This window comes from Gekko japonicus, unplaced genomic scaffold (genome assembly GCF_001447785.1).
Source record: "Gekko japonicus isolate JY-2015 unplaced genomic scaffold, Gekko_japonicus_V1.1 scaffold1617, whole genome shotgun sequence".
Classification (NCBI taxonomy): domain Eukaryota; kingdom Metazoa; phylum Chordata; class Lepidosauria; order Squamata; family Gekkonidae; genus Gekko; species Gekko japonicus.
Window position 1 is genome coordinate 97,908 of NW_015165291.1, and position 26,671 is coordinate 124,578.

At 40.4% G+C, this 26,671-nt stretch overlaps 1 protein-coding gene across 1 annotated transcript in view; it reads right to left on the minus strand.

Annotated features, from left to right (window-relative positions):
• The window catches only part of FAM184A (family with sequence similarity 184 member A), an 80,999-nt gene that overhangs the window by 52,289 nt on the left and 2,039 nt on the right, over window positions 1-26,671 (minus strand). The window contains exon 2 of the mRNA XM_015410356.1: window positions 6,317-7,171. Coding sequence (XP_015265842.1) covers window positions 6,317-7,171 — 855 coding nt within the window. The remainder of the gene's footprint in view (window positions 1-6,316; window positions 7,172-26,671) is intronic.

Here is a 26,671-nt window from a genome sequence, read left to right on the forward strand (position 1 = left end):
CCCAAGCAATAGGGTTGCCAGGTCTCGCACTATGGTGGCACTATGGTGTCACCCAACCCCTGCTTCCTGCTGCTGCTCCTTTGGCTTGCAAGGAGAAAAATTAAAAATTAAGGTGTGTTTTTTTTTTAAATCACTGTTAGCATTACATCACTTCTGGGGAAAACCAGAAAGTGACATCATACCATTCTGGAAATTGCAGAACACTCTATGGTTGAGTTTCCAGTGTAATGTCACTTCCAGTTTCCCCCCACAAGTAATGTGAGGTCACACCATCATAAAAACAGTGCTCCTCATGTCCCCGCTCCCATCTCATGCCAGGGACCAGCCATCAGCTAGCAACCCTACCCAGTAGTTCCCTAAAATCCCCCCAAAGCAGATAATGGGGTCAAGGGAACCTCACAGACTAAATGTCACATGTCATTGAGAGGCCATACAATCACTGAACTAGCCACTATCTCTCTTGGAAGGACAGCTTGTAAGAAAGCTTTCTTTGCCATTCTTCCTATGCCAGAAAACAAAAAGGAGATCACTCAGTTCCTGCTCCTTACTGCAACCCCTATGTCTTGTAGCAACGTGGCTCTCTCAACCTCTAGCATCAGCTCTTCTGGGGTTTTTAAGGGCTGCTGGAAGAACAGGAAGATGGGGAAAGATGATGAAGAAGAGATTGGATTTATAATCCACCCTTCACTTGGAGTCTCAGAGCGGCTTACAATCTCCTTTCCCTTTCCCTTCTCCTCCCCACTACCCCGTGAGGTAGGTGGGGGTGAGAGAGCTCTTCCAAGGACTGCTCTTGAGAGAACAGCTCTGAAAGAACTTGTGACTGACCCAAGTTCACACCAGCAGCTGCATGTGGAGGACTGGGGAATCAAACCTAGTTCTCCCAGATCAGAGTCCACGCTTTTAACCACTACACCAAACTGGCTTTCGATGTGCTTCCATAAGCAGGATCCAACCCACTGTTCACAATATTATTGATGTTACATGGAAATAACCATTGAGCATTCTGTTCACAAATGACCTTAGAAAACAATACCTTGCTAAATTTAATCCTTTGCTTTTAACTTCTCTGTAAAAACATGACTCAATGGTAATATTATAAACATTGACATTGTGTTCTAACAAAAGTTAATTTTATATGACACGTAAAGATGTAGCTTAACTAGAGAAAGATAGTATACTCCTCTTACCAAAATGAGTTTTAATGAAGAAAAAATAAGATGTCAATTTAAAAACCAACTTACAACAAACAAGAAAATGGAATGGCTAAGCTATCTCTCAATGCATGCAAATCAGTCATATATTATGCATATACAACATACAATTTTTACCCTTTTTCCAAGCCGTAAGTTATGTTAGATGACAGTCATAGAAAATTGATAAGTACTTAAAATGCATAGAGACAGAAGTCTGAAAATGCCATTGTGCTAAATATTAATGACTGCATTATTTAGCCAACAGCTTATGCAAAATTCCCAGGAAAACTGAAGATTCCTCATTGTTTAGTGTTCTAGAATGGAAACCAAATAGACTTTGCAGTTAATTAGAGGAGCTGGAAAGCAAATGAGATCTTCTAATTGCCCAGAGTCACAGAAGGTCTGCAGATAATAACAGAATTAACAAATGAACCCACATGAATGGAGAAAGAATAAAACATTTGTCCTCATTTTTCATCAGTATCTCAAAACAATCCGAAAAGTTCTAATCCTTTAATACCTGAAATGGCTAACTGGAGATGTGTAAGTAGGATGCAGCCCACAAGCTGGTTCAGCTCCCCGCCCAGCTTTGGCCAGTCTAGGAGGGCTGAGAGAAATCATATAAGTCAACCGAGAGATGGTGTGAAGATGTCTCTTGGCATTTTTACATTTAAAAAAAAAAATTAAAGCATTAGGTGCCTTTCTCCCTTGTGACTCATGGTGACTCACATTATGAATAAAACATAAAAACACAATAAAAACAACTCTTATATTCTAATAGCAAAGTTGGTCAATCTTTGGATACTTAAATCTGGTGACTGGAGCTGTGAATGAGCAAGACAGATCTTTCCCCAAACCTGAAAGGGGCCCAGATTTGCAAAAAAAGGTGAAATCTAAAAACAAAACATAGGGGGGATTTAACCCCCCCCCCAATGATAATAGGAGCACCTGTAGTTTTAAGCAACAGATTCCCTCAGTGGCTGTTGCTAGGCAACCAAAGTACGCCAGGTGGGCTTCTTTGAATAAAAAAGCAAGGGGAGGGGGCAGGGTCCTTTCCAGGCCTATTTTGGCCTTTGAGGGAGGATTCCTTGGGGCCAGTCCTGGTCTAGAATTGCCAGCTGCAGGTTGGGAAATTCCTGGAGATTTTGTGGTGGAGTCTGAGGAGAGCAGGATTTGGGGAGGGGAGAGACCTCAGCTGAATATAATGCCACAGAGCCCACCCTCCAAACCAGCCATTTTCTCCAGGGGGACAGATCTCTCATCTGCAGTTGTAATTCAGGGAGATCTCCAGGTCCCACCCAGAGGTTAGCAACCCTAAGCCTGGCAGTAACCTTTGAGTGCCTTGATACCACCTGACTTGCACGACTCAGCTAGGCCTGGCTGCTTGCTACTGTTGAACAGCAGCCACCTTATGAAAGCCAGTGTGGTATAGCAGTTAGAGTTTCAGAGTAGGGTCTGGGAGAACCAGGTTCGAATCCCCGTGTTGCTGTGGAAGATCACTGGGTGATTTTGGACCAGTCACATACTTTCAGCCTAAACTATCTTACAGGGTTGTTGTGTGGATAAAAAGGAGGAGAGGAGAATAATGGATACAGCTCCCACTGGAGATCAGGGCCCTGCAGGACCTTTTATTGTTCTGCAGGGCCTCCAAAGCAGAGCTGTTCCACCAGACCTTCAGCTGAGGCGGTAGGCGTCAACCTCAGTTGGCCTGCCTGCTTTAGAAGGAGGAGGAGGAGGAGGAGGAGATTGGATTTATACCCCACCCTTCACTATCCAAAGGAGTCTCAGAGCGGTTTACAAGCTCCTTTCCCTTCCCCTCCCCACAACAGACACCCTGTGAGGTAGGTGAGACTGAGAGAGCTCTGACAGAAACTCTTCTTTTTTCAAGAACAGCTGTGCCAGAACTATGGCTTGCTGAAGGTCATCCAGCAGGTGCAAGTGAAGGAGTGGGGAATCAAACCCGGTTCTCCCAGATTAGAGTCCACACACTTAACCACTACACCAAACTGGCTCTTTAGTCCCCAACCTGCTGAAAGGGTCCATCTGATTCCACCTTGCAGCCCCAACAGATTTATATTGCTGCTACCAATTTTATTGTTTATTGTTTTTATGACTTTAACATGATTTTATTGTAAAGAGTCTTTGATCTGCCCTGAGCCCATTTGGGGAGGGTGGAATTAAAATCCCAAAAAGAAATAATGAATAAAACGAAATAATAAATATAGCTGAAATTGGGAGCCAAATAAAAGCTAGGTTGGTGAATGGCTGCGAACAAGAGAATGAGGAAGGTAAAGGGGAAAGGATCTGCCAGGTGGAAGAAATTAGAAAATAGTGTGGGGAGGGGGATACAGAGGAAAGTTAGCCCCCCCACAAGTCCTTGAGGGCTCTCTACAATGCAAGTGGGCCTGGCCTAGGGTTGTCAGGTCCCCTTGTCACTCCAGTGGGGGGATTTGGGGGGCATTCTGGGGTGGGAGGGGATGCCCCAAGCCCCACCACTCCCAGAGTGACCACTTGCAGCCACCCCTCTCCCTCCCCTCCTGCCAAATTTAAAGTGCTTCAGCTGATCGGCAGGGAGCACATAGGTCACCAATCAGCTGGAGGGCCCTTCAGATCTTTCAGGAGGGAGGGAGAGGGGCTGTCACCAGCCACACACTCTGCTCTCAAAAAAACCTTCTAAAGGGCCTTTATGCGAGTGGGGTGAGGGCTGCGGTGCATGGGGATGATTTCCCAGCAGCGATTCACTGCTTGGAATTCAGGTGCACATGCCACCACCCCACTCACAGCCAGCCCTGCATGCTGCCATGCTGTTCACAGCAAGCAGGGTGGCAGCACACGTGCCTCAATCCCAAAAGTAAATCACTGCTGGCAAATCAGCCCTGCACGCCGCAGGCCCTCCCTCACAAAAAGACCCTTTAAAGAATCTTTTTGTGAACGGAGCATGTGGTTGGTGACAGCCCCTCTCCCTCCGTCCTGAAAGATTTAAAGGGCCCTCCAGCTGATCGGTGGGCCACGTGCTCCCTGCCGATCAGCTGAAGCCCTTTAAATCTTTCAGGAGGGGAGGGAGAGAGGAGGCCATGGGTGGTTGCTCTTGGGGGCGGGGCTTCCCCCACTGGCCAGGTGGCCAGCAGCAGATTGGAGCCCCCAAAAGTGGGGGAACCCCCACCTGCACCTGGGGGCTGGCAACCCTAGCCTGGCCCAGTGGCTGGCACTACATAACTGTGCCACAGTTTTCCTAGGTGAAGGCTGCTGAGGGAGTGAGGGCCAGATAAAGGTAGATTGACTGTTGAGTGGCGAGGAGATAAGGTTGCCAATTCCAGGTTAGGAAATTCCTAGAGATAAGGGGGATGTCGCCTGGGGAGGGTGGTGTTTAAGAAGAGGAGGGACCTTAAGAGGGGTAGACTCCATCCTCCAAAGCAGCCATTCCTCCAGGGAGAGCTGGACATCACCTAGAATTACAACTGGTCTATCTGAACTGAACTGAACAATGACTCATGAAAGCTCATTTACCCTGCCACAAATTTTGTTAGTCTTTAAGGTGCTTTAAGGTGTTAGTCTTTAAGGTGCTACTGGACTCTTGCTCTTTTCTACTGTTACATACTGTTACTGTTACAGACTAACAGCCAGTTTGGTGTAGTGGGTAAGTGCATGGACTCTAATCTGGGAGAACCGGGTTTGATTCCCCACTCCTCCACTTGCACCTGGCTGGATGACCTTGGACAAGCCGTAGTTCTGATAAGAGCTGTTCTCGAAAAAGAGCAGTTTCTGTCAGAGCTCTCTCAGTCCCACCTACCTCACAGGGTGTCTGTTGTGGGGAGGGGAAGGGAAAGGCGTTTGTAAACCGCTTTGAGTAGTGAAGGGCGGGGTATAAATCCAATCTCTTCTCTTCTCTTCTTCTTTAAACAGACAGAATAAAATTGTTTAAAATTATTTTAAAAGTTTATAAGAACATAAGAGAAGCCAATGTTGGAACAGGCCAATGGCCCATCTAGTCCAACACTCTGTCACACAGTGGCCAAAAATACCAGGTGCCATCAGGAGGTTCATCAGTGGGGCCAGGACACTAGAAGCCCTCCCACTGTTGCCCCCCCCCAAGCAAAAAGAATACAGTGCATCACTTGCCCTAGACTGAGAGTTCCTATCTATACTGTGTGGCTAATAGCCACTGATGGACTTCTGTTCCATATGCTTATCTAATTCCCTCTTGAAGATGTCCATGCTTGTAGCTGCCGCCACCTCCTGTGGCAGTGAATTCCATTTGTTAATCAATCTTTGGGTGAAGAAGTACTTCCTTTTATCCATTCTAACCTGACTGCTCAGCAATTTAATTGAGTGCCCACGAGTTCTTGTATTGAATTGTATAGTGTGAAGCTGCCATCAATTTACTTTATACATTTCCCAATGACGCTGGTTAGATGTCAACTGGGATCTGGGAGACCCAGGTTTGAATCCCCACTCTGCATGGAAGCTTGCTGGGTGATCTTGGGCCAGTCAAAAACTCTTACCAAACCTACCTCACAGGGTTGTTGCAAGTATAAAGCGGAGGAGAGAAGAATGATGTAAACTGTTTTGGGTCCCCACTGAAGAGAAAGGTGAAGTATAAATGAAACAAATAAATTTCAAATGAATGAACAAATGAGCACGGTGCTTTAATTGATTAAGACCTCTCTTTGCACAAATATGTGAATCCTAAATTTTAAAAAAGAGATAATATTCTGTTATGATTTACTGCACAGTAGGCATGAAAGCAACCAGTGTGAAGCACTTCTATGGACATACAATCAGCATGTCATTATCAGACTTGGACAATACATCAGGGTTCACTTTGCTCCATCTTAAAGGGAAAAGTCCCAGGAACACCACAAGTCATGCTTAAAATAAATATGACTTCAGATGGAGAGTCTCAAAAAAAGAAAAGAAAAAAGAGTGGGAACATCCCACTGGCCACATTAGGCAAAATCACTACACGGAACCCACCAAAGGAAGGAGAAAAACTCAGCTAAATAGTAGTTACAAAGACTTGAAAGTTCATAAGCAATCCATATAGTGACTGGCTAAATACTACTTTTCATTTTAAAGTTAGTTTTCTTCTAAGCAAATTGATTATTTAACAGTGGTAATCTCACCTGTACATTGTTTTCTGCTGTATTTAATGCTATTTGAAGCTTCTGGCATTTTTCTCGTAGACTGCCTGCTTCATCTTGTACCATCTGCAATTCAGTCTTTAGTTTCCCCATGTTTTTCCGTAAAATAGATTCTTGGCTTTGAAATTCTTTCCTTAGTTCCATTTCTTTCTCTTTGCAAGCTTTCAGACTTTCGGCTGTAAACAGTTGGGACCTTTTCATAGTATCAAGTTCATGTTCATAGAAAGACTGAGCTTTGCTGAGTTTACTTTCATAGTCCTCAATGAGCTTTTTCCTTTCCAGTCTTAGATCTTCAACTTTAGCATTCAGCTCTTCCACATCCCGTCTGTGGAGCTCTTCCAACTTTTCCTGTCCCTTACTTAAAGTTGCATTCTGACACTGATGCGTCTTCATAAGTTCTTGAACCTCAAGCCTATGTGCAGCTTTCAACTCATCAAGAGCTGAACGCTTATCCTTCTCAAACTGTACTTGTAACTGTATAAAGCTTCGCAACCGCTCCTCAAACTTTTTTCTAATCTCTTCCACTTCCCGCGACATAGTCACTACACGTTGGACATGCTGGGCTTCTGCACAAAGCTGCATATCCTCAACTCTGTCCTTATAAGCTTCAAATTCTGTTAGGGCTTGATGCTTCCTCTTTTTATGGTCCTCCAATGACTCTTCTAAAACTTGGATCTTTCTCTTCAAATCCATTTCCTCAGAAACTTTACTTTTGTACTGTAGAATCTTTTCTCTGGTTTCTGCAAGAATTTGTTGGATTTCTTCTTCGTGAGCATCCTTGAGGGCTTGGATAGCAGCTTCATGTTCATCATTCTTAGTGTTTAAAGCATATATTACCTGAGAGTATAAACATGTAAGATTAGATAAATACAACCCAATTTCTGCACCTGTGACAAAGACTTCCATAGTAATCTGATAGATTTGGGGAGGGGCCATAGTTTAGTGGCAGAGCATCTGTTTTGTATGCAGAGAAGCTCCCAAGTGCACTCCTTGCTATTTCCACTTAAAAGGGTCAGGTAGTAGGTGATGTGAAAGACATCTGGCTGAGACTCTGGGGAGTCACTGCCAGGCAGAGTAAACAATATTGACTTTGGTAGACCAATGGTCTGACTTGGTTTAAGGCAACTTCATGTGACGGAGTCATTAGGAAGCAGACTGCAGGCTTTGTTTTCCTAGATGCTATGTATTTTGCCAGCTTCTGATTGAAAAGTTTCCTTTATTAAGCCATTGTAGGTAACTAAAGGGAACACAAAATTAGCTTTTACTCAACTGGCATTTTACAAAACATTTGGGAATGCAGTCTCTCTAACTTCTCTTTACTGAGGGCTTGCAAAGAGGAGATAAATTTTATCTTAACACTAACTAATGGATAACTAACACTGTACATTACATTCCCAGAAACAGATGCTCATGCAGCAAATAATATGCGATTAATTGTCTCTACATATATAGCCTCCCAGTAGCTGCAGTTTTCATTAGATACCCAATTTGTTTCATTTTTAATTTGCTTCAGTTACACTGATTTCATTTTTCACTAGTATGAACTCATTAATTTTAGTTTCTGCCCATCTCATTCCCTGCTGATTTCAACGAGAGACTCAGCCTCTACCTGTAACTGTAATGTCAGTGGTTTGACAACCAAATGCTGTGACTTTTTCATCTATTATACTGTTCTATATATCTGCCCAATCTCAAAGAGATAAAATGAAGGATTCCCACTTAACAGGCAATTTAAAGGTGCATATCTTACAGAGTCTCAGTGATTTCGATGAAAGACTCAACCAATTTTCTCTACCCCACAGGATTTCCTCATAAGTGGAGAGGGCCAGCCTGTCAGTTACACTGTTATCACTCTTCCTTCCATCCTGCAACCCTTCTGTAATCTCTGCATGCTGTTCCCTCTTATATGTCCAATGTAAAATGCCTAAACTACATTACTTTGTATTGTCAGTGGTGTATATCCTATAGGATTCTCATTTTTTTTCTATCCATAATAAATCAAATGAAATTTTCATTAGTTTCTCATTTGTTTTGCTTTCCCCATTCATTTCCATTACATTGATTAGTACAAAAACATATGTGATAAAAAGGAACCAGAGTGGGCTAAAAAAATCAATTTTGACAACAATTATAATGGTTTACATTGTGAGTTCCAGGCTCAGAGTTAACATGGACAAAGATTTCTTTATAGCATATGAAGAAATATAAATACAGTTTGGACCTGTGTTTGTTACTTATATGCACCTACCCCCAAGAGAAAGATCAAGAACAATTTAAGTCTTGATAGGACACCTTTTTCCACCTCACTTCAGAATCAGCTCTACATATTGGCCCACAGGAAAAGAAAGCACTCTCCACTTACTTCCAACCCATCTAAAAACGAATGATAAAAGCATGCATTGTATAATTTAACAACCTTGAGTAACCTGACCATTTAAAAATATGAATAATAAAATAGAAAGTGCTTCTGATCCTTCTGAGTAGGTTTTGTTTTGAAAGCATCAACACAGCAGTTCCAGAATTAGAGTGTTAATTTTCATAAAATGTAAATGTTTTTATTTGTATATAATAGAATATAAAAACTGACCACAATGTAAAAATCATCTCACAACACTTGGAGATGTTGTGGATTGTGTTGCTATACTGTTTCTTCCCTGTACCTTAAACCTTAACCTAACATTTGGAAGGACTTTACATTCATGCAACAACCAGATCTTTAGAACTGGTTTGAGTCACAGTACTCTGTTTTCCATGATAATTTATCTACAAAGTAGCCAATGCCACACAAAAGGGGCAGGTGTCACGCTGAATCTTGTGCTTTGCAGTCCACTTGTTGAACAAGCTGAGTGTCAGCAGTCTTCCTGGCAACCTCTAGAAGGAAGGAGAGACTAAGCAGTCTAGTTCTCCTGCCGTTATCTGCCTGCCTCTGGTCAGTGACACCAGCCTGTCTGAAAGCACTACGAGTACAAGGGGAAGAGAAGGAAGGCTGCTAAGAGTGTTTTAGTTGCTTGCATCTGGAGAAGCATGCTGACACAGCCCTGCCTGCAACCAACCCAGGATACAGCAGCCCAATTCTGGTGAGGAGCTAGCCAAATGAGAACATATGTTACCTGTTTTATGACAGTTACATGAATTGCCAGTTTTTTTTATTTTTATTTTTAATTTAATTTTTAAATGTTTTAATTTTTACTTGTATGCCACCTTGAGTCAATAAGAAAGGCAAGGTATAAATGTTTTAATATTTAAATATTCAATAATTTTTGAGGATAAACTCACAAATATTAACCAGAGCCTTTCTTTTCTCTTATGAGATAAGGACCCATATATCATCAGGACACTGGCATCCTACCTTTTAGCAACCCAGCATAAAATTAAAATCAAAAAACATTTGTGACTAGAGTCTCTCTCTCTCTCTCTCTCTCTCTGTGAGATTAGACTTAAGGCTGTGACCAAAAGAGCTGTACCATTAAAGGCAAAAGAAAGGAATAAACAAACTCCTTCACCAATCTCAAACTTAAGGATTGGGGGTGGTAGCTATTCTTTTCCATGAATCTTTCTCTGTAACTATATATCTGGTGCAGACAGAGGGTAGCTTCGAGTGTATATACCTTGTGTTGAGCACCAGGAACAAATTAGGGAACCTGCTGTTTACTGTCCACCTAGTTTGCCATTGAGGGTCCCTGGATGAGTTGACTGGATCTGCTTTACTGTACTGAGTGGCTTCCTAGTGATCTGATTAAGAGGCTGGAGATTCAGCCCTTGTTGGATCAGATCACTATCTTCTGAAGGCACAGCTGATCTTGCTGCCTCCTCCTTTCAGGGGTAGTAAGCCGATTCAGATGGTCCAACTTTGGAAATTATTAGATCCTATTAGTTACCAGGTGGCTCTGGGGATTTTGAGATCCTCTACGGTGACTTTGCGGAGGCTCTTGTAACTGAATAAAATGATGGGCTGGCTGGAGTCATACCAAGGTTTCTCCCTGGCAGGGGAGACACCTTTGCATGCATCCTCTTTGACTCTCTGAGGCCCATTATGCACACATGTCTTACTGAAGATTTTCAGCCCAGTAAAGCCTTTAATCTTGACTTCAGATTCTGTGCTCACCTTATACACCATTCTTTTTCCTCCAGTGTATTTATTCTGCAGCTACAATTTAGAAATACATTTTTCTAAATTGGGGTGGAATGTCACTTCTGACATGTGGGAGGTGGCATACAAAGTCTTTTTTAAAATCTACATAACTGCCCTATCGCAGCTGCACAGTAGTGTCCAGCAACCACCTTCCGTTTAAATCTATATGGTTCAAGTTTTGCGCATGCACTTTAGCAATAGTTCATTGAATGAAAGGGAACAGAAAGGAATGCAGGCAAAGGGGGATAACCCACTGTTGAAACTGATCAGACTTCTTCTGAAACTGACAAGCAGCTGCGAAGCGCCATTTTCCATATTGTCAAGTACTAGGGGATTCTCAGCTGTGTTATCAGCCATTGTGAAAAATGGGAGTCACATGATCTCATAATATGGGGGAACATGTTGAGTGCACAGATTGCACGATATATACATATACCCCCACATATACCCCCAAGAGCACTTCGGTCCAGGGCGCAACATTGCCTGGTGGTTCCAGGCCCCCAGGAGACAAGGCTCGCTGCGACTAGGGCCAGGTCCTTTTCGGTGGTGGCCCCTACCTGGTGGAACAAGCTCCCGGAGGAGATCAGGGCCCTGCGGGACCTTATGCAGTTCCGCAGGGCCTGCAAGACAGAGCTCTTCTGCCAGGCTTTCACAAAGGGGCCCCCACAACATCGGGGTTAAGGATGGCCTGGGAAGATCTGCCACAATTTTGCACGATTGATATTATCGGACTTATTTGCTTAGGATCAGCTATAGGACAACATCATCCCCAGAGAACTGTTTTTACCATCATTGTATATATTCGGGGACCATCCTGCTTTCAATTGAGTATCATTGTTGTTTGTGATTATTATTGTTTTTATTGCTTTTATCCTGTTCTATATGGGCTTTACCCCTTGTAAGCCACCTTGAGCCTGTTTCGCGGGGAGGGCGGGGTAAAAATCCCAATAAATAAATAAGATAGAACCCACTGACATTGGCAATGCAAGCTATGAACGTTGGCAACATGTATTCATGTGCATGCCTGTGCAAGATCGGCTGCAACTCCACCATGCTTTGAACAGGGCTGCAATTTGTATGGGGGAGGAGTCTTCTGGCAGAAGCTCTGGAGAGCTTTTTTTAGTCTTGTGCCACTAAATTGAAAAAAATGGGGGGTTGTTCTTGCCAATGCCTTAGTGTAACACTAATTTCCTGCTCTTCCTTGCAAATCTGCATGGTTTTCTCTTTGTGATTCTTTAATTTGATCCTGCACACTGGTCATGATCTTGGTAGTTTTTTTAAAGCTTGTCCTGTGTGGATTGCACTCTTCCAAAGACTGCAAAAATGCCCCGACCCAACTTTGTCCACTAAAGCATTAAGGGAAAAATGTTTTCAAAGCTTTAGGCTTCCTATCCCAGTGTCTCCCTCTCTTTACATCTCATGTTAATTTCATTCCACACTGACAATCCACCCCCTTACTTTGTTTGCATGCAACACTGAAATCTTTTTTTTTTTTTTTTGTACTGGGGACACTGCCTCCTCTCCAATCCACCCTTTCAAGTCAATACCAGCAGGGAACTAAACCACACACCACTCCTTTTAAATTTTCCCTCCATCATTTTTAATCTTTTATTCAGTGATCCAAGACTAGTGATAGTCTCATATCGATAGACTCATGCCAGCTATCAAAAAATTAAAAAAATTTAAATGAGGGGGAAATGGAGCTTGTACACCAATGAAGGGGGGAGGATGGCGGAAGGTGCAGAGTGGGCGAAGCAACCTCAATGCCGGTGGGGAGTGACCTTTGAGGGGTGGCAAAAGGGCGGGTGAGCAATCTGTGGGAATCTGTACACTTTTGAATTACCTTCGTCTTGGGAGCTAAAGAAGGGAATCATTGGCACAAAAGCACTATCTGAAAACCGGGGAAACAGTGACCAGAAAGTGAACTGAGCACTGAAGGGAAGAAAATCAATGCAGAACAACTAAAAGAACCCCGATGGACATGCATGGTGAACACCCGTGCATAATAGGCTTGATAGTTCCCTGGCTACATGGTTCACTATGGATCTGGGGATATGAAGCAGATTGGAAGATGACTAGAGTGGCACTAGTGAAAGATTCGGGATGAATCAGACAGCATACCATAAAGGCCTATGAGGTGGTGGTAAAACTATTCAATTCTGGGTCTCTGAACTCCCTTTTGGCATGTTTAGCTGAGAAGTTGCACCAAATCTGTCTCTGGTTTGCAGATACATCCTCCATGATTTGTTTTTGGACAAATCTAGCAATTGTTCCCCTATATTCCTGACCATATCCATAACAATACAGCATGATCAAAAATAACTTATGTTACTTTAGGTTCACTCATATTATTGTTGAGCTTAAGAAAATGATTCTGCACATACTAGTTTATCTGTTTTAACATTCATTGCAGCTGAAGGTTTTAAGACTCACTTTTTTGACAGAGGAATAATTTTGACTCCAGAACAGATGGCACATTCTTGCATGATCAACTGTATAAGGACCATTATTAGCAGCTAGCTATCTCATCAGCATGACATTTTCATCTAAATTAAATGACTAAATTCTGCATGCTATTCTGCATAACTGTGATAGAGTGCAAAGCATAGGACAAGTCTTCTATGTAGTACTCAGGCTGTACAACAGTGGAGTTGTATCCCAGCACCAAGCCAAGTTACAGATCACAAAACTGGTGGGGAAAGGTGGCATGAACACAGAACATGACAAATCCAGACAAGGACTACAGCCCACACACATGAGAAGTACCTTAGCTTTGGACAGACCCTTTGTATAGTATAATGAAAGCACACACACACAATGGACTATCATGGAGGAAAACACCTGTCATTACAAGATAGTGGTCCACTGCGGCTACCTTATGCCAGTCATGGAGCAAATGGAAGCAGACAAAGAGAGCAGTGTGTGCCCATTTCCCAAGATCCTTTTGCATATTCAGTGCCTGTTCTTGCAATTGTTACAAGATGCCAGGAGCTACATCATGGCTTTATTACGTAATGTTAAAACTTTCTACAGCATTAACTGTGCTATAATACTGACAAAACATTATCAACATTTCCCTATAATTCCAAAAAAATTCCCTTGCAATTCAAGTTCACAGAGATTGTTATTCTTGATAACAAAGATTACATTCTTACATGTAATTTCTGCATTTTCAGTACTATTTTACATGGATTGGCAGACAATCACCAAGTTCATGCTGCTTCATCTTTGATACAAATAGTAATATGAGCATGTAAAGCAGGAGTCTCCAACGTGGTGCTCATGGGTGCCATGGCACCCACCAACACTTTTTCTGGCATCTGCCAAGTGTTTTTAGAAAGTGGGAGGAGCCAGGCGAGGCTTTGTTCTAGCAGGGCTTCTGATTGGCTATGTAGATTTTTTTTAAAAAATGCTATGGGAGCAGCTGCCACCACAGTAAAAGGATCTTCATTGTGAGACTGAAGGTAAGCTGTAGCAGCCATTTTATGGTTGACTCCACCTTTTGTGGCAGGAATGTTGCAGCTATGTCAGAATTTCAAGGCACCTGCAAAATGAAAAAAGGTTGGAGACCCCTGACAATTCAAAGAATTGAATGCCTGCTGGACAGTAGACATTATATTAGATCTTAGTTCTAAAGAAGACTACATATGATAACTTTTACCAAAGGTACTGATGACTGTCATGATGCCTTCTAGTCCTTTTAGCTATTACAAAGAATAGTTACTAACCCTGTCTTTTATATGACTAAGGAAATGTTTTAAACACAATATATTAAAGATTTTGACTTTGCTATTCCAATTGCATTCCAAGCACACTCAAATATTCCTTGTAATATACCAAGGACATTACTGTCTTTATCAACATATTTTCCCATACTATGGAGAAATGTTTTCCATGTTTCCCATGAACATATTCAAGTCAATCCAGGATGCTACCAGAACACAGAACTGTCTTAACTGTATGGATGATTTTCAGTTGGTAAGTCGTGATGATGTGAACAAGCTGATTAGAAGTATGCAGGCCACCAAGTTCAACCCTTGCCCTCCACAGCTGGTGAGGGTTGGGCTAGCTGAATGGGTTTGGGAGGTAATAAATGCCTGCCTAACAAAGTCACTAGAGGGCTGGGAAGTCAACCTGTCCTGCAGCAAGTTACACTCCCCTGAAGGAATAGGTTCACAGCTTCAAGCTCCAGGTTTCCTTCATGGTCCATAGCACCACCTATTATCTTCGGGTAATAAGCTGTTCCTTTGAAAAGCATGCTCTGGCCAGAGTGATCCATGCTCTGATCACATCCAGGTTAGATTACTGTATTGTGCTTTCCATGCCTTATTATATCACCCCAGGATGCCTGTTTGTTTCCAGGCAAGGTGCTGATTGTTACCATTAAGGGCTTGGGTCCAGGGCTTTTGAAGGAAAGCTTCCTCTCATACTGCCCAGTCCATCTGTTAAGACTCTCTTGTGAAAATGAGGTGTATGACAACTAGAGATACACCTTTTCCAGTGGTGGCATCTCACCTTTGGAATGTTCTCCTCCTTAAGGCACCTACTTTATTGTGTTTCAGGTACCAGGCCACAACATTTGTTTAGCAGGGCTTTTAAACAAAATGTGGGTTTTTCTGAAAAGCTATTTTTATGGTCCAATTTTTACCTTGACAGCTTTTCTAGATATTTTAGGCTGCTTAATACTTTCTGTTTATTTTGATATTGAGTTATGATTAATAATACTGATAATTTTATGTTTGTTTGTTTTATGACAGTATTTTTATTTCATGAGCCACCCTGAGGAGCTTTCTGGAGAGGAAGCATATTCATTTCAAAATAAATAATACATAACAGTGCAGATTAAATTCAAATCTTACCTATACCAATCTTGTATCAATCAAAAACAAAATATGGAAATTTACACTCAAGAATTACAATGAAATATACTATACCTAAAACATTTAGGAAGTCAAACACAATTTGTTTCCCAGTTAAACATAATGGAATGTCCTGTTACTACAGAACAAAAGTGTAATAAAAATACAAAATTCACACATAAAAAAGTTTCATTTATATAAAACATATTTAATATTTCTCGTTTTGTGCTGTAGCCTCCTATGGCCTAGGAGCCGTTCTTGAAGACCAGAGAAGTCCTAGAAAGGGGAGAAATGAAACTGAGGTAGAAAACAAATGAAAGTGCATTTGTGCAATGTGTGTGCAGGGTGGGTGGGTGAGGAGTTGGATCAACCCATAGTAACTATTCACCCAAAATCCTTTCGTGCATAATCTAGGATAGACAGAATTAAGGCATATATTGTAGTATCAATCAATTAATTATGTCTAAGAGACTACATAACTGCAAGCATACATAGGCTTTAGTAACTGATCTTTGTAATAGCTAAAAGGACTATAATGAAAATTTACACAATAATCCCTTATTTTTCATATGCACCTTTCCCCCTATATAAACTAGGATTCTGAAAGCTCCCCACATGCTTTACAAGAAGGATGGAAGTCTCCCACAGCTTCACAGAAGTTCTCGAATATATCAAGAGGATGCACATCACTTTCTTCTACTCCGGTGAATAAACTCCTTCCAGGGCTATTTTTGGGCAGGAACACACAGGAACGGAGTTCCGGCTGGCTTCCAAGTTGGCCACGCCCAGCAGAAATTCATTAGCATAATAGGCCACACCCAACAGCAGAAACTCATTAGGATTGGATACAACTAGGGGTGCGTGGCCTAACATGCAAAGGAGTTCCTGCTCCCCAAAAAAGCCCTGGGCTTTGTCAACAAACAAGGTAAAGAGAATAAGAAGCAAAAGGTGGGTGTGGCTGGATCACCACACTTCTGGTAACAAGGGGGTGTGGCCTAATATGTGAATGAGCTGTGCTGTCAGGGGTGTGGCCTAATATGCTAATGAGTTCCTGTTGTTGGGTATGACCTATTATGCTAATGAGTTCCTGTTGGGCTTTTTCTACAAAAAAAGCCCTGTCCTTCACTATATCTTCCTGGAACAGGGCCACCAACCTTCTGACACAAAACATTTCCTTAGTGTTTCCCATATTACCTACTTATCACATTGTGTTCACATATCCTTGAAAAGGAAAATGCAGGTGGAACAAGGTGGAACAATCTCTACATTAAATGTCTGTAGCTATTTATCAGGTTCCATCAAATGTTAACAATAGTCTCTAGGCCAAGCATGCAGGTTACTTCATCAGTTTAAAGTAAAAATAGAATATGTCGACAGTTTACCAGGCAGAATTCAAGTGTGAGGAACAGAATGTTGTGTGTTGATACTGGGGGACAGGGAATGTTACTGAAATAAATATATAAATGACTAGCCTGATACCCGTGCTTCGCTATGGTATTTAAATTCCGTAAATCCTGTTATAATACTGATGATGTGAAGTTTGAAATGCAACATTTGTTGTAGGAATTCTAATGGAGAAGATTGTAGTGTAAAAAATGAAGTGAGACGTACGTTCTGGATTTTTTTCTCTACTGAAGGATCTCTCTGTAGACTACATTGGTGGTTCTGCCCTCAGGTGCTAGGATCACGAGGCTGTTTGGTGAGCTCACTCTGGAGCAGTCCACATAGAACTGTCCATGTGAGAAGCAGTCATCTGTAAAGTCAATTCCTGCCACTTTCAGTGCCTGGCCTTGGGACTCATTGACAGTCATAGCAAAGCAGACCTTGAGGGGGAACTGCAGCCTCTTGAACTCAAAGGGGTTTGCTGATGGTATGAGTGGTATGTGTAGTATGAACACCGACTCGCCCCGAGCATTACTAGTGAGCAGTGTTGCCTCGATGATGTTCCTGTGCAGGGCCTTCACTTGCAGTCTGGCGCCATTGCAGAGCTTGGGTGGGTTGAGGTTCTACAGCAGCATCACTGGAGCTCCCACTCTGAGGAGAAGGTGTTACTGCTGGGGCAGTTTCCCTGATGGCTTTAAGCACCCTGCACCCACTGCTGCACCTGACAGACAGCTGCCTGTCAGGTATAGGAGGTGGGGGGAGCATGTTTGAAGCTATTGGGGAGGCTGGGCCAGCGGCACTGCTGCACCTCACAGGTGGTTGGCCATTCCTGATTTCCTCAACTGTCATTAGCTCTCTGCAGTCTCCTGTACCTTTTTTTTTGTTACCTCAGAACGCTGAGCTCTGCAGCTGACAATCAGAAACTGGGGGGGGGATGCAGGGAGGCAGCAGCTTGGCTGCCACATAGGAAGCAACGGGGGTGCACATTTTACCCCTTTTGACCCCCTTAGGGGTCAAATTTCTAAAAATCCCTTCTTAGTGGAGCATCTTGAAGCTCAACATCAAAAAAACTAAGATTATGGCATCCAGCCCCATCACTCCTTGGCAAATAGAAGGGGAAGTCGTGGAATATTTTTGCTTTTACTTTGTTAGCTACTACAAGCAAATCTCTGGAAGGGTGTCTTTAAAAAAAACATTTATTCTGTCCATGTTATTTGCTTCTGGTTTCATGACCCATAAAATTGGCACTGCTAGAGTTATCCAACAAGGAGGATGGCCAGGGACCACAGTGACTTAAACATAAGCAATTGCAGAGGATGGCTTAGAGTCATGGTTGTCAGGTACCCCCTAGCAACTGACAAGGGGTGGGAGCTTCCCAGGAGAAAACTGAAGACTGGAGACTATTTTCATCATAGAGTTTGTGCCCAAATACCAGAGCATCCCCACATCACCAGTGGTGTGATAACATCACTTCCCGTGCTGAGGGTTACCAGAGTGGGGAATTTCCTGCCCCCAGGTTGGGGTCTCAGAATCCTACTCAGAATCAACAAGCAATTTGATACTTCAAGCTACCTACATGACCAGTTGGCTCAAAGAGCAAAAAGCCGGGTGATACTATTGTTGATCCTAATTAATTGTATTTTACTGTATTTCTGTTTCATAGCTTGTCTTTAGATCTGCATTGTATTTCTAAAACTTGTGCACTCCCTCACGTGCTTTCAGGCACAAAATACAATAAAGAATGATACATGTATCAATGTCAGTAATGGCACAGGAACCAAGGGGAAGAAATTTATCAGTTCCAAATGTTACGAAACCTCATCCTACTTAATTCATAGCACCGTTATTAAAATAATGTTTTCCATGTTTCCAGAAATCATTATTCAAAAATTTTACATAATTTAAAATAATACTTAAATTAACCAGAATAAATTATGTAATAAAACAAACCACACAACAGTAAGTCAAATTCCTAAAACCAAAATAAGGCTGTATCAGGCCAGAAATCACTCTCTTCAAATGTAGCAATATTATCATAGAGTATATCCCACAAATATTTTGTAACAATTATTTACATTGCTTTTCTACCTTTTCCTAACTTTTCTACCTCGCAAGATATGAACTTTTGATTGTAATTTTTTATACAAGCCATTAGGCTAGAGACACATAGGCCACTCCCAGTCAAACAGTACATCATGTTAATCAGGAATGCTGTATATGCTGTGTATTATGTGATAGAAGGAGAATGCCTGTTCTGGCCTGCAGACCCTATTCTGCCCCGCCCTCCTAGGTTTTTCTCAACACCTGGAGAGGTTTTTCTTCCACTGTAAGGGTAGCTCGCCATCACTACCTGACCTTGTACAGAATTGCCCACTGGGAGGGTCAGGACTGCCGGCTTCCCTTCCAAGTTCTTAGGCCTTGCCTCTGTGTCTCCCGATGCCCAGCACCTAGTCACCGCAGGGACAGTTTACTGCCATGTGTGCCCCTGGAGGAATAGCCTCTTGCCAACTGCCTTCCTTCCTCCTGGTGCTCTTTTTGAAATAGCGTGTCTGAGACAGTGGAGGTCTATGTGGTACAGAGAACCACTACCAGCTTTATAGTTATAAAGTATTTATTAAAAAGAAAATGTTCATAAGCATACTTTTAGCCCAGCACCATATTTCAGCAAGGGATAAAAAAGAAATGGGTAAAAACGCAATCATCTGTCCATCTCTCTATACATATCTCTATACATAGTTCCCATCACCTTGAAGCTCCCTTCAGCTGTCCAGGCCAACCACATGATCAATGGCTGCCTCCTTAATTGAGTTTCCTGCCTCCTCTCATGGCCTCAGCACCCAAGGAAAAGAGACCTCCTTTCTGTTGCAAGGAGTTTTTATCATATTGGTTCATTCATCCACTGACAAAGTCACACTAGATCAAAGAAGTGTTTCCTGGGGCTTCTTCCTGGAGATTATTCTTGGATCCATTCTAGCCTAAAGTCCTCCAATCTCTGTTCCCTACTTGGAAAAGAGGAAGAGCTTGACCCACCCACTATCTCTTGAAAGATCTATTAGCATTTGTATGGTGGTCAGCTGAGGTACGTCTGGGAAGCAATTGAACTGACTCCCCCCCCCCGCCTTGTCTCTGCCCAGAAAAAAACCCTGTTAAGAATCAATGTGGAGGTTTTGCTCAGCTGAAACCTCCTAAGAGAAAGGCATCTCCAGTTACAGAATCTCTAGTAGTAGGAGTCACTGCTGGAATAAACAATGCTGAGACAGAAGACCTGATGGTCTGACGGCAGCATTACATATTCATATTCAAAATATAAGCACATATGTGCAGTTGCTTGATTTGCATAGTTTGTTACAGTTGTGAATTCTATTTCAGTTGGCATAGAATTTATTGTATAATGTAACTGAAGAATTCTAGGATTTTTTGCAAAAGTTCTGGTTATAGCTCAGCAAAACAGCCATGTAGATGTTAGGGAAAACATTACATATGGGTTGATAAAACTTTGTATCTGTGCCCTATGAGTCATGCCACGAATGTGTTGCCTATACTAAACAAACTTTACTAATAGGAATTTTTCAGCTATTTTAGAATGCAGGATAGAATGTAGGAAACAGTGGTCACTGTATTCAGAGAAGCTGGTGCACATATCCATAGACCTTGTACCTTGCGGAAATAAATAAACTTTGCTTTGTGGTGGCAGCCCTGCATACCTCATTGAGTCTGCTCTAGAGGGTCTCTGATAGAAAGATGCATTTTAGGTAGGGGGGCATTTAAAAAGCGAAGCTGAAAACATCTCTCACATTTAGAACTTAGGATATTAATCAACATCAATTCACATTCGAACCCACAACAGAAATTCAGTCAGGGACAGTAGAAAGGAACCAATGAAAGCCAATAAAATTTCCTAGGGAGATGCTTTTTTAATATAGTTGGGCAAAAACAAAGTAAAAATAACTATCAAAAATATCTGGAAAAAAGAAACTGGAGACATTAGTAAATATTTAGTTTATTTTAAAAAAACCCGCACACAAAAAGGCAGTGTTTATAATGGTCTATAGGAAGCACTGAGTTATTTACAACTAAATATTCATTTTCTCACAAAAGGAATTCCTCTGTCAGTCAAAGCTATTGTACCTACAAGTTGGACATACCAAATTTCTGACAATATTACCAAAAAACCCTCATCCCCAAACTAGCCATCTATGAGAAAGCAGAGTAACAGGAAAAATAGTTCTGTTTCTCTCTGTCAAGCATTATACCTAAGGAATATGAACTATTTTATAGTACTAAAATATGAGGCCGGAGTATACCCTGTTGATACAGAAAGACAGGATTCCACTTTGTATAAACAAAATACAGACTAATTCATTAATACCACGAAAAGCACCAGGAAATAGGACAAAAAAGGTCTTCTTGGTTTTTACAATTTTGAAAATTAGAAGGATGGTAACATAAGGCAAATTTGACAATAGAGAATCATGGATCACCACAGCATTTCCCATAGCTACCATAAAGATTATAACAGCAAGTTGAAATGTGCCAGTATAGTGCCACCAGTGTAACTCAACTCTATACAACACCAGTTCCCAATCCATATGATCATAAAAGTTCAATTAGGTAACTCCCGGGTCACGCTAACTAGAACCGCAAGAATGCTAATTGGACCTATGCAAGTATCCAGCCAAAATGCACCCCTTAAGAAATGAACCGATTATATTAATGCCTTGCATTTAAATGTTCCCATTCACTCATAACAACCCTATCAAGGCTAAACATTTGCAGAAATCTAGGATCTTTCAAAATTAGGCCTGAATGTTGGTAGCGTTTAATAACAACATGTTTATTTTTTAAGTTCATCACTTGAATACCCTCAGGCCCTAAATGACATGATTTAGTCAGAAAGGATGAAGAATGTGTATTTCTGGATTAATATATAAACACTCATGAAAGAGTGTTTACAACAACACTGTACATGCAAAAATCTAATGGAAAATGGTGTTCTTATAAATATTTGCACCTGAGAACAGTCTCCAGCCTTTCATTATTTCATTAATAGATTGTAAACTTACTTAAGATGAATACATCCCTCAACTAACATTAATTTTTATTCACACCCAGACACACTCCCTTCTCATACCTGCTTATAATAAAAATACAGGTATTTGCTTGATGAGAAAAATAGAAAACCAAGCCATTAAAGGAGAGCAGCACATTTGCTACTTCTAAAAATTTGTTATGAAAAAGCAAATCACTGATGCATTTAATGAGAGCTCAAGAAATATTATTCTTTCTTAAAGGGGTTAGAGATGAACATTTTTGAGAAAGCTCTAATCAAGTAACCCATCTGTTATTTATAGTAAAATTAATTAGTAAACAGTGAATATTTAATATTTTAAATGCCTCATTTTAATTGATAGCAGTCTTTCACACTTTAAAAAAAATCCTCTTTGGCAAGCTGCCAGTAATGTAGTGCACACAGCTACTTGGCAGAATTCCATATCCTTGATGGACCAGGGCTCCGAAGATGTTGGCTTTATGAGAATGCTTCTGATCCCTTACCTTATGGGACATTAAGAAACAAGTTGTCAGGTAGGTTACTAAGACTTCTTCTTAACACAGAGATGTTTGCATTTAAAAATGTCTACTAGGCGCTAAAAAGAAAAGCTCTGGTTTTGAGGATAGATTCAAACTCAAACAACGATATAAATGTGTTCAGTTATCATACACACATCATTTGTTTCCACTTTAACTTTCTAGGAAAACAAACATATCAGTTCTAAAACATGTCATACACAATCATACAAAGTTATAAAATGCAAATCTAGGTAACCTGTGTATTCTAACTACCTGACTTATTTTCAGGTAGTTATAATTATATGTTACATTTCTTTGCGAAGTGCTATTTTTACTACCAAATAAATACTTCAACAATTCAGATTTATTCTGTAATTACTTCATAGTTCAAGTAAAGACATAAAAGTCTAAAATTACATCAAATGAAAATACCACTAAAATGGAACCCTTGCACTGTATATGCAGCTTAAGATGGTTTATCTATTTTATCTGCAAAGAAAATATTTAAGAATTCCAAGGACTAATGGTATTAATAACCACAACTGTTCTCTTTCCTTTAACTTGTGAAATGAATGGCTTTCTGAAGCAGACTGGAATATCAGCACAGCACTGTATGTGTCTAGTTTAATTTTTTTTAATATATTCTGAAAAACGCTACTGGTTGAGCTGGCATTGAGACAGAAGGCTGTAAATTCCTATCTTCCATCAGTACCATTGACCTCAGAGCAAACCCCACAACTGGCTACAGGCATTCAACATCCATCATTGCTTCTGAAACCTAATCTTTCAGGGAAGGGCAGCTGCACTGGACAACAGTTAAGCAGCTTCCTAAAGCACACCACCATTAAAACATACTGGAGAGGGGGACCAAGAAACCTCTATTTTAATTTCTGATCCAAATGCTGACCTTTATGAATTTTTGTATAAAATAATGATGTTTATTTTTATCTTTTGAATCTAATAATACAACAATTCAAACCTGTTTCCAGTCAAAAATGTGAAATTATTATTTGCAATGAAACATTTTAGAACAGCCATGAGTAGACTGTAAACTGCATAGTCAACTACCGTTAAGTCTGTGGAACTATACATGGTGTGTTCCAAATGCTGCAATCCCTCTGACACCATCACTGTATTAAGATGAAGGAGTATTTATGTACCCCAGATCCAGTCATTTAAGAGAAATCTAAGAAACATCACTTATAACTGATAACAACAAAGGATGAATGGGGCAAAGAAAATACAAAAATCATTCAGCGATTGGAGACCAGTTCTCCAGCTTATCTCTACAATTTTGAGATCACAACACTGTCTTAGTTGGTGTGAGAAGTTAGTATTTTGCTATCTATAAAACAATTTAAGCACATCACTTATTGAACTTTCAAACATGCTTTCAAAAGCATTAAAGAATGCAGCTTGAGGGATTGCCATATTTTTGCTCTATTTCATACAATATTTAATATATTATTTACGTAAAAGTGTGTACCAAACAACTTAAACCATATGTGTGTACTAGACTGCTTTTTAAAGGAGCCACATTTGGAATGTCTGCAAAGAAACAAGATACACTATGCCAACACCCCACACACAAATGCAAAGGTAGTTAACACTCTAGCTATGTTAACGAAGGGAAAATGCAAAACAAGAATAAAAATGACCTCCAAATAAAAAGAGAAATTCTTTTAATGCAAAAACAAAATGTCTCATAATGATAGTTTAACTGACAAGGAAAAATAATTCGAAGGGCTATCAGATATACCATTAATGTTATTAAATCATTCACATTTTAATTGACTGCCACATCTATTTTCTTATTTACGTCTATGAGTCTCAAATAGTTTTACATATTAATGTGTGTATGTTATGACATGTATATACACAATATGTACATCTCTAATAACTGTCTAAATACATTATGGAACATTTACATATACATGCAATTTTATAAGCTGCCAGGCAGGTTATTTAATCTTCTTTTTTTTCTTGGAGGTTTTCAGGGGAAAGCTGAGCAGGCATCTGTTAGGGATATATTAGATATAAAATATCAAGCCCCAGGGCAAGGGGTTAGACCAGATGGCCCAAGGAGGACTCCTCTAATTCTATCATTCTGGATACACCTAATATCAATTTACACTTGTGACTTTTTAAACACATCACAATTCGCAAACAAGAAAAAGTAAGCTGGGTTTTTTTTTAAATGAGTACTTTTTCACTGCAGTGTTTACACATGGATGTGGAATTTAGATTATTCTGAACAGAATTTATAACATTTTGCTTTTAATCAAAATTATTTGTGACATACTTCTTTGCTTTTTTAAGAAGAGATGCCAATGATCAGAAAGAACCAAGTGACCTCACTAGAGGGACACTATTATTCTGACAGATACATCTTTCACTGAATCTGTGCTGTAGACAGACACAAAACCCCTATGAACGCATTGCATCTCTACAAGCAAAGATTGTTGGGATGGAATTTACAGGCAAAGCAATCTCATGCATTCTCCTTCTACATCATCAGATTTCCTTAGTTGATGTGTTGTATAGGAACTCTCAGTCTAGTAGATCACAGAAAGAAATAACTCATTCCCCTTTGCTCCCACTTGGCAAAGTACTGATAGCATATGAAGGAATATGTTAAGCACTGATTCCGCAAATAGGCTGCAAGTTGTATTACACATTCATAAGTAGCTTCCTCTGAACATCTATCTAAAACAAAGAATCAACAAATAAAATTTATTGTAAAAAAATAACATCCCATGGGGAATCAAGAGTTTGTTTCCAGTTTTAACAAACATTAAATCTTATCAACGGCAGAATTAAAGAAAAAGAACTACTTAAAATAGCACAATGGAGTTGGTACAAATACATCACTAAATTTATTTCCTTCCCCCCCCTTTTTAGATAAAGTCTCTTTATATTTGTGCAGCCTAATTATACCACATCATGAACATCCATGCAGAATTAGTACTCATATATTAGTTACAGATATATTACTATTTTTTGTATAAGAAAGGCTCACTCTAAAATAAGTGTTTACTTGTGACACAGGACTCAAGGAAATGTATTTAGAAGGGTTGCTGTCAAAACAGTAAAGTTAGAACCACACATACTGAACTATTATGTTTAGCCATTTTTCACCAATATCTATTTCTAATCATTATCACTGCGTACACAACTAAGATTTCAAGGCTATTGTCCCATTTCACACCCTACAGTCTGAAACTGTCTTCCTAAAATAGCCCATTTATGCGTGCCCGCACACACACAAAAATAGGCACACTGAAGTAGTACTTTTACTGTGTCACACCATCTCCTGATTTATCTTTAGCATCTTTTCAAAAATAGAGTTGCCTGTTAGCTTGATAAATCATGTTCACTTTGAAGGAAATTCAATATGCAAATACTTCAGCTGTTCCTGGTACAAATGGTCTAACTTGTCAGTTTGAAAAACTGAAAATCAACAAAGGAACACTTGACCTTATTGCCTAACATCTATCAGGAATGCCAGGGTTAGTCAATTTTAAATCTGTGAAAATGACATTCAAATGTATATGGTGCTTCTTCAGACCAGATCCTGTAAGTATTGACTAGAACCAGGTATAACTTTTGACTCTCTACACTTAGAAAGGTAGATTAAATATCAAATCAATCTATGTCCATCCTGTTTAACCCTTCTCAATTTATTTAACACAATAATGCTATTTCTAATCTAATGGATCATACAGATGTCTTTTTTAAAGTCCCATATAAATCTCTCACTTTTATCTTGAAGATCATCTTGCACACAGCATCCTTCCTCTACTATAAAAACAGCAAGGGCAACAAAACAACCCATAGGGGGTTATAAAGAGGAGACAATATTTTTTATTATTATTTCCAGTAATATTACCATAACCTATTCACAGTAAGTCATAAGTAAGCCTTCATGGTACCAAGCACTGTACAATAATGCCGTTCCTGCAAAATCATGAGAGAACTCTGTACAATGGAATTTGCTGTCTAAGAGCAGTTTATACAGGCCCCTAGTGGTTCAGAACTCACAGTAGCAGACAAAGGGGTGATCTCTACTTTTTCAGCTTGTGAACTTCTGATACCACCATTCTTTTAGTGTGGAAACAAGGGATGGTTTATAAACCATAATGATGACTGTAACAGGGTAGCTGGGATTCTGAACCCAACTCCAAGCTTTGGTCAAAAGTCTACATTGGAAGTGAAATATTGTATGACCACCTCTCCCTATCCCGTCATTGCTAGGATGTAAGTAATGTCTAGGTTATATAATAATGAAATACGTTTGAATACGAATAGTGGCACAAATTATTCAACAACACTTTGGTCAAAAGCAAAGTACATTTTAAAATATGAATCTCTGAAATCTAGAAACTTTGAGATGCA